This window comes from Anomaloglossus baeobatrachus, chromosome 4 (genome assembly GCF_048569485.1).
Source record: "Anomaloglossus baeobatrachus isolate aAnoBae1 chromosome 4, aAnoBae1.hap1, whole genome shotgun sequence".
Classification (NCBI taxonomy): Eukaryota; Metazoa; Chordata; class Amphibia; order Anura; family Aromobatidae; genus Anomaloglossus; species Anomaloglossus baeobatrachus.
In genome coordinates this window covers 113,515,925-113,525,247 of record NC_134356.1, presented here as the reverse complement: position 1 = coordinate 113,525,247, position 9,323 = coordinate 113,515,925, and the positions used below count along the sequence as shown (strand labels likewise).

Sequence of the window (9,323 nt, the reverse complement as noted above, 5' to 3'; positions counted from 1 at the left end):
GTGTGTGTGTGCGGTGCAGAGCCATATGTGTGCGGGTGCGGTGCAGAGCCATATGTGTGCGTGTGCGGTGCAGAGCCCGATGTGTGTAGTGATACCAGGTCAGGTGCTGGGGAAGAATACTGACAGAGAATGTGTGTGCAGGGGGCGGGCAGGGGGTGGGGCTGGGTGGTGACAGCTCTCACTGAGGTCTTGCACAGGAAGTGGTCATGTTTGCTGGATCTGAATGTAAACAAGAGCTGCAGAGAATAAAGGGATAATTCAAGAGGAACAAAAGTTAGAAATCAAAAAATAACAATGTAGGTGTGATTTATATGACAATACAGCACAGATAAACTCAAAAATTTTTGTTAAGCTAATGTCGGACAACTCCTTTAACACTATTACCGCAGCAAACAGGAGAAAACATGGTCAGCACTCACCAGAGTTCTTGAAAAACAAATCCCTTATTTCATCCAGTAGGAACGGAACAATGGGGAGAGGAAGGATGCGGGAAACAGGTGGATGACGGCTGCCTTTTGTGCGGATGGTTGCACTTCTATGGGTCCACGCGAAACGGCAGTTGTCATCCATCTGCTCCCCACATCCTTCCTCTCTCCACCATTCCGTTGCTCCCGGATGAAGTAAAGGATTTGTTTTTCAAGCAGTCGGTGAGTGCTGACCATTTCTTCTCCTGTTTGCTGAGGAAAGAGAAATTCACTCAATCTTTGCATTGTGTTTCTGTATGTACCACGCTAATCATGGAGAACAAAAAAAGGACAAGAGAACTGTATGCAAAGACTTGAGATTCAAAATTGTTGAAAAATGTCAACAATTTTAAAGTTACAAATCCATCTCTAGAGATCTTGATGTTCCTTCATCCATGGTGTACATATAATCAAGGAGTTTACAACTCATGGCACTGTAGCTAGTCTTCCTGGATGTGGATGGCAGAAGAAAATTGATGAATGGTTGCAACGTAGGATAGTCCATATGGTAGATAAGCAGCCCAAATTAAGTTCCAAAGAAAGTCAAGCTGTGCTGCAGGCTCATGGCGCATCAGTGTCACTGCAAACTATATATTGACATTTGAATGAAATCAAACGATTTGTCAGAATACCCAGGAGGACCTCACATCTGACAAAAAGACATTAAAAAGCTGTATACCAAAATGTATGGGAGAAAGGCAGAATCCTTCTGAGAAAGTGTCTAGTGGACAGACAAGACCAAGGTAGAGCTATTTGGCAAAGTAAATCTTTTTACTCTTTACTGAAAATGGAATGAGGCCTAGAAAGAATAGTACACAGTACTTAGAGTCAACTATGTGGAGGTTCAAAGATATTTGTGGGTTGTTTTGCTTTCTCCACCGGCACTAGGTGCCTTGACTGTGTGCAAGACGTCATTAAATTTGAAGACTTACCTGTGGATTTTAAGTCGCAATGTAGTACCCAGTATCAGAATTCTGGGCTTGTGACCTAGGACATGGGTCTTCCAGTAGGATGACCTCAAACATACTAAAAGAAGCACCAAAAGATTGATGGAAACAAAATGCTGGAGAGATCTGAAGTGGCCAACAATGAGTCTGGATCAAACTTCCATTGAACACCTGTGCAGAGAGCTTAAAAATGCTGTTGGGAGAAAGGATCCTTCAAATATGGGAGACCTGGAGCAGTTTGCAAAAAAAAGAGTGGTTCAAAAATCCCGTTGAGAGGTGATAGAAACTTGTTGATGGTTATAGGAAGAAATTGATTGCAGTTATTTATTCTAAAGGTTGGGCAACCAAATATTAAGTTGAGGTTGCAACAATTTTGTCTCACCCATTTCTGGGGTTTTATGTGAATTTATGTCTAATTTGCTTTTTTTCTGTTTTTCATATTGTTCCAAAACACAAAAAGGAAATAAATATATGTATAACAAAACATGTGTAATTGCAATAATTTTCTGGGAGAAATCCTTCATTTTCTGGAACAATTTCAAGAATGCCAACACTTTTGGCCATAACTGTAGTTGTTACATTACCATTAAGTTAATTCTCATCTAAATTGTCTGTCGTGCTCTTTGAGTACTCTTAACAAGATACCCACTACTAGGGATAATAGTCAGTCTTAATTTTCCTCTACTGGAATTAATATTTCTAATCCAAAATCATGTACATGCAGAACTTTAGCAATTCCTTTGTGACTATTTGCATGTTGATATCCCATCTATTTAGGCCTTCTGAAAACAGGTTTCATAATAACCATTTTTCTTGAAAAGAATAGATTTGTCAGTAACTAGTATTTGTGTTTCTTTACTTCTTTATTTAATGGGCAAGGAGCCAATGAAACCCCCATGCGCAATGTAATTTCCTTAATTAATTTTGGAATATGTGGTAGCAGACTCTTGTATATGGTAGTTACAGTAGATATCGCGCAAGTTCCAGTTGATTCTACTTTTCAGAATCAAGTAGAAAAAACAATAAATAATACAACTAGAAAACCACAAACTTATTCCAATGTAAAAATACATGCAGATTTATTACTGGAATAATGCAAGAAACAGGGGCCTAAGTCACTATGTTTATTCTACATACCATACACCTCGAAACTTTGTTCCCAGTTTTTTGCACTATTTGCTTGATAAAAGGCCAATTAAATCTTCAAGAAGTCATTAACACAGACCTTTACTTACTTTTTCTCCCTGCAATGTGGATGTTTACCGTACTCAATATAACATGAATTACATAACAATCAGACCTTATTTTTGTAGTAATCAATACAGATTTGCAAATAATTTTAAAGGGTTCATTACTTTACTACTAGATCCAAAAACCTTGGGGATCTATAATTCACTTGGCCTCATAACAAAGAACAATTTTAAGTAGTTGATGAATTGCATTCTTCTAAGGAACTAAAAATGTATTTGTTCTAGTTGCATGTATTATACAAAAGAAATCATGCATCTATTGTCATAGTTCCATACCGTTGTAGTCTGTTCTCTTGGCCCTAGCACAGGAATTACAAGGTGTTTTATTCATAAAATTAAGCATTTTAATTAAATACTAAAATGTAGGATTATTTTGCTAATGTAAAGTTTGTATAACGCTTGTGTAGACAACCTGATTGTTGTGGGCTAAAGACTAGCTGGAATTAAGGTTTTTTTTTTGCAAATTTGCCTTTTCTTTTCCTTAGTTTAATTCTCCATGCGTTATTGAGATATTTGAAAATGAATGAAAAATACACAAAAGAATATTTCAGCACTGGTGCTAAGATGGTAATTACCTTGTGCCACCTAAGATTACACTTTGGAGACCTTTTATACAGTACATCTTCAGCACCAATTCATATACCTTTAGATTCAGAAATCAGGTGTAGATGTAAGGAAGTGGAAGTGCTGATCACACATCTCCTCTCTCCCCCCCCCCCAAAGAAAATGTAATGCAATGCAACGTGATAAAATGTAGTTTTGTGTGTTTGGTAAATGACATGTATTTAGTTAGGCACATTAGGGGTTAATGATTGAGACTGGCAGAGAATGGGAGAAGTTATATGGCAGACAAGGGAGTTGTTTCTTGGGAGATGACAGTTAGAACAGAGAGGTCAGTGGTGCAAGACATAAGGTCTGACAGCAGATTGTCGTGCTACAGGATGCATGCAGAGAGAAGAGGGCAAGCCAGATATCGATAGTAAGTCCTATGGACCAAGAAAACATGATGAGATATGTGATATACTGCAACATTTGATAGTCTGTAATATTCAATAAACCGGAACCAAGGCCAGGGATGCCGATTACACACTACAGAGAGAATCCCAGGGAAAGTAGAAGACCCATGTAATAGGGGACTGAAATAGGAGGATTTTCACTACAGTGAAAAGGAACCTAATTGTGTATATCAGAAGGATGTTATGATCACCATATTGAGACACGAGTTCCTCTACGGGGAACTGAGGGTGCATTATAGCCTAGAGTCTGTGATCCTACAAAAATGGACTTTGTCAGTTGCATTGAGGAGTTGTACTGATGTGACCTCTCTAGGGTAGGCCACACAAATCAATTGAGAACTGAGAGTAGCTATGAACAGCCATTGTGTTACACCTCGACCTGTGTGGCCCTCACATGGAATAATGAGGTCTCCTAGTATTGTTCACTGGATTGTTTTAAGATTCAAGAGTATGAAGTGTCAAGACAATGAAGTGCCATTATAACTGACAAGTGCCCATGCCTTATTGATGCAAGAGAGATGTCCATGAAGTATTAAGCCTATGAAGTTGAAGTTCAGTAAAAATTGTATTTTTGGACTTTGGTCTTCCTCAATTTGTTGCAAACCATCTGGTCCTTCGCTTCCAACTCCAACAGAACTTGCAGTGTGCAAAGGCATATTGGCCAAGTAACGTCCACGACAACAGAACACACACCTAGCCAGGACCCAAAATTTTCATGTAGCATGGCATAGGAGACAAGTACTTTTAATTATTGTAAGTAAAACTGTAATTATTTTTCTCAGTACACTGATGTGGTGTTCAATACGTTTTATTATTTAAGAGTATGAGGTGACTTTATAGCATATAAAACCCCCCAAAACATCAGCATGTAAGGAATCCATTTTTAAGTACAGGTATGTTTGACATTTACAAAATCCAACTCACTTTCACACAATTCATATCATGAAGTAATATTGCAGTTATAGCTATAGAGGTGAGTAAATCTCTTATTGGTTCAGTTTCCCTCATTTGTTTTTTAGATTTAAATGTTTATTTCATAAGGATTCCACTCACATCTCCAGATCTAATTTAGTTGTTCTCCTTGATGACAGGTCAGAGGATCCGTCATATGACTGGCACCAATAGCACGTGGCAGACCCATTTTATTATAATGTGGCTGTGGGTTTAGATCATCGTTTTATCAGACAAAATAGCAAGTGGTGTATTTTTATGCTGCAGTTTAGACTGGATCTGTGACGGAGGCTCCAACATATCTTAACTTTTTGTTTTGTTCTGTTGGTGCATTTTAGTTACATGTAGTGTGGGATTTTTTTCCCTCTATAACGGTAGTGTTAACAGAACAGTAAATATACAATAAAACTGTTTTGTTTTTTTTTAAATTAATTTAATGTTGTAAAACTTGGAAAGAGAATTCCTGTAAAATCTGAACCATGCAAGGGTGATTTACTCATCCCTACAAAGGAATATGGCTTCAAAGAAAACCAGGTTCTATAATAGGGATCTGAAAAGCTTGCCTGACAGACAAGACACCATTTGTTTAGAATATATAGAAAGAAAAAAAAATGAAATTGAAATATTATATAGTGCTTGCTCTATAAATAAAACAAAAATCAGCATTAAATATAAGCATCTGTGGTATCCATAGATATTTTTTATATTTGTGAAGAGCATAGTCATGTCAATCAAATGCAAACCAGCCTTGCAGTGATGTGGACATATTACAAATTGGTTATTTACTCAGAAAACTGGGTGACAACAAAAATTACAGAAGCTTTGATGGTGACCATATAGGTTGTCAGTTACCCAGTAACCTTGTGAAAAAAATGGTATCAATTCCAATGAGAATTTTTATTTTTAAATTGTTAAAGTCTTCTTCCCATCGCCAAGATCCTGTCCCAATATGTAGTAGGGGTAATTATATTAGCTAAAAGCTCCAATTAGAAATGTAGTATAGTTCTCATGTTTCTTACCTCATATGCAGGGCATTGTATCCTAGGTATCCATGGTTACGACCACGAGCATCTGTCACTATATGAGTGGACATAACCATGGATACCTAAGCTGCAACATTCCACATTTTCAAATGCTTATAGCAGTCAATGACAAGGTTATAAGTGGACTTTCCAAGTCTTTCATTTGTAAAATACCCCATTCCGTGATCTGATAGAAGACGTTTTCTATTTTGACTTTTAGGTAAAGTGCAAAGTGGCATCTTTTGTGATAGCAAATACAATGCAGAATACATAGTCATTATGTTCTTATACCATATTATTTTAATTTCCCATTCTCAACCAAAATATTTTCGCCAATTTTGGTAGCCTTCAGATTTATCCCTAACAGAACCTCTAGAACGGAGTTGGTTGGATTCTATATAGTCATGTGCATAACAGAATGAACATATACAAAACAGACTTTACAAGACATTAAGTAATGGCTTTATGGCTTTATCTCCTACAGAAGCCACGGGGCTTCAATGACTGGTCACGGTAGGCCCTTCCCAGTCAGGTGATGTGGGCAGCTTGGTATCACTGTGAAACAAGCATGCATGTATGAAACATTTATCCATTTCTGTAAGTCATATTGGGTGACGAGAAACACACACTGGAAATATAAGTGATAACATCAAACACCTCAATGTACATATATACACACACCAGACACACATATACATACATACATATACTATATGTACATTAATATTAGCAAGGACCACTCAAAGCTTTACAGCTCCTACATACTAGGATTTTCTTGACTATTTGTGTATATTTAGATTATAATTGAAAGTTCTACAGATTTAAAACCCATTTCATATTTCTTTGCAGCATAACACCCTTTAATATTTTATAGAAATTGTACTTTTATTTAGTTATGAAGGTAATTATTAAAATATATACAAACCCTATTTAAGTAAAAAGAAACTATGTTTAACAAATATAAACTTGATAGAAATGGGAATATAAGGTCATCATCATGTTATATAAATGGGTGGTAAAGTCGAAAGCGGTAACAAGCAAAACTTGAATGTAGTAGATACCGTAATATTTTATATTTTTTGAATATCTTTTATCACCCTGCGGTGTACCTTGCGTTGCTTCTACAAAACTGAAGCTTCTGTAACAAGGGAAGGGATAACAAGAGGCAGTTTCCCAGATTCAAACCTAAAACGTGTTTCCACGCGACTAGTTGAGTGGATCTAGCTCAGTTGTCAATGTGAAGACAAAGCTGCCTCAGTCAGTGCCATGAAGAAGCTCTGTTCTCATGTCTGCTGTAGACATTACAATGTCAATCACTCACAAACTAAATCATGGTCATTTTATATGGGATAGATAGCAGTTCTGATGTACAGTGCTTGATATGTTCCTTTTTGCTAGAGGGATATTAAATTAATGGGTATGATCCTTAAGACAATTCTGGCCTCAGTATTACATGAAGTTTATTGTTTTACAATTTTACAGTAAACACTTTATAATATTATTAAACATTGTGTACATATATATGTAAAAACATTACTCTAATTCACTAGTAAGCCCTATAAACCAACCTTTGTTGATCACAGGGTAAACGGAATGTAGCAGACTTCTTTATAAAATCAATGAAATGGAAACAAGGCATGTTGTCACAGCTGTGGGAATATTGAGTGGTTCCAAGAAGCCAAGACTCATGGATCCTGTGCTATAATATATAAAATATTACACTATTCCTTTATAAGGTCTGCAATTTGGTCCTTGGCATGTTGCCCTACCCCATGGCGAAAGGGAAAGGAATTACGCCATCATGTTTTTGGAATGTTGGACATAAACATTGACTGACAAAAACAAGTAGAAACATTTAAGAAGAAAAATCACTTTGGTTTGAATACAGAAAATAAGATTTTTCCACAGTAAAAAATAAAAAAAGTGAGCGGCTGCTGAGTGCACACAACGGTATACATGTAAGATCACAGCTCTACTCTGGTCCCCATGGTATTAATGTAAACAAGAAATACAGTGATAGGCACAGGACTAAGACAGACAGTGCTTGCAATTTCAAAAAGGCATCAAACACTTGAATTTCCTAAGCATGCAGTCAGCATTACAGTCATAGAACTCTAGTAGAGAAGTCTATGGATCCTAGTCAGTGTCCATACCAGGATTCCCACCAGGCTTCAGACCCTTGTTCCCTTTTAAAGATAATTATTGCTAAGAGACCCGCAAGGAAAATGTAACGTCTAAACGGCACCATAGCTTGTTTCATTTTGTGTAGAACTCTCCACAGTTTCTGTGCAAAGATATTGGCAGATCAGAAATTCTGAATCAAAGAAGCTAAATGCTGCAGGTCCCATTAGCAAGGTACTGATAAAGGAAGGCGAGAAGAGAGAGCGACAAGAAAACGATATACAGTGTACAGAATGGATGGAAACACACTAGGGTTTCTCCACATGCATCTCATGACATATTCCAAGCTCCCAGATGTCACACAGTGTGCGACAAAATTCACAAAATGAACTGTAAATCTGCATATGAACTCAGTCATTTTGCATCTCCTTATACTCTCGTGGGAGAGGAGCATATTATTTACACACGTTATTAACGCTCGTATTATGAGCAGTCACTTATTGTTGAGCGCTGGAACCTCGGTTTTAGTAAACATCTATAGGCAAGTAAAATGACCCTATCTACTGATCCAATAATTACAGCTGCTCAGCAATGACAGCTCTGAAGCTGCCGAGTCTTGTAAATTCTGCCCTCTGCTGAAACCAAGCAGCAGTGACAGGTTTGGTCCATGAACATTGTGTGAGGCTTAAAAACCTATGTCCAAAAATAGGAAAAGAAAAGTTATATTTTGTGTGCTTCGATTTTCTGGAATGTAGATATGTATGTAATTGTGCCTATGCATCTACCTGTATAGTCATGTCTGTGAGTAATGACGGTTTTGTGTTATTCTAATGTTTGTTTATTCCTATTTGTGTTATCCAGTTGTGTGCTTTTATGTATCTTTTGTTGTCAAATTTTCCATAGGTGGTCCCATTTGTTTGTAGAAGAAAATATGTTTGGCTAGAGTAGAAGTCCGCACTGGTGGCCGTAGTTACTTTTTGAACATGTCCTGGAGGGGACCTGGGAGGTACTTGAGTACAGTATCCAAAATGCTTTCTTCTTCCTCTTCATCCTCATCACCACAACCTGCTGGAATGGCTTTCTTTGGACGAGTCAAGCTACCCTCACAAGGCTGTTCCATTGCTGCCTTCTCTTCTGCTTCTTTCTCCTCCTTCTTTTTCAGACCATACTGTAAGTAGAAATGAGAATATGTCAACTTACTATATAAAACCAATATGCAAGTATAATCATGTAAACTGTGGGTCTGTTTCATTATGAAAACCCAGCAAAGTTAGAGAGATTATTTTAAAGGTTCGTTTACACATGGTGGCACAATATAAATACCGATCATTAAACTCTTACCGATCAGATGTTGTTTGAATGTCTGTTTACACAGGCAAACCAAGGTAAACAATACGAAAGACAGATAAAAACACTCAGTGCACATAGGCTGCCATAGTTCCCGGCAGTGAGAGTCCTGTTTACACAGGCAGACCAAAGAAAACAATATGCACAGAGGGATAAATTCTAGACCACTCAGTGCACATAGGCCGTCATTGTTCTCGGTAGTACG

The 9,323-nt window shown here is 37.4% G+C and overlaps 1 protein-coding gene across 2 annotated transcripts in view; it reads right to left on the bottom strand.

Annotated features, from left to right (window-relative positions):
* Positions 1–4,469: 4,469 nt before the first annotated feature.
* Positions 4,470–9,323, bottom strand: part of CPLX2 (complexin 2) — a 365,342-nt gene continuing 360,488 nt past the window's right edge. For both annotated transcript variants that reach the window (XM_075344504.1, XM_075344503.1), the window contains exon 4: positions 4,470–8,939. In XM_075344504.1, coding sequence (XP_075200619.1) covers positions 8,742–8,939 — 198 coding nt within the window. In that variant the 3' untranslated portion in view covers positions 4,470–8,741. The remainder of the gene's footprint in view (positions 8,940–9,323) is intronic.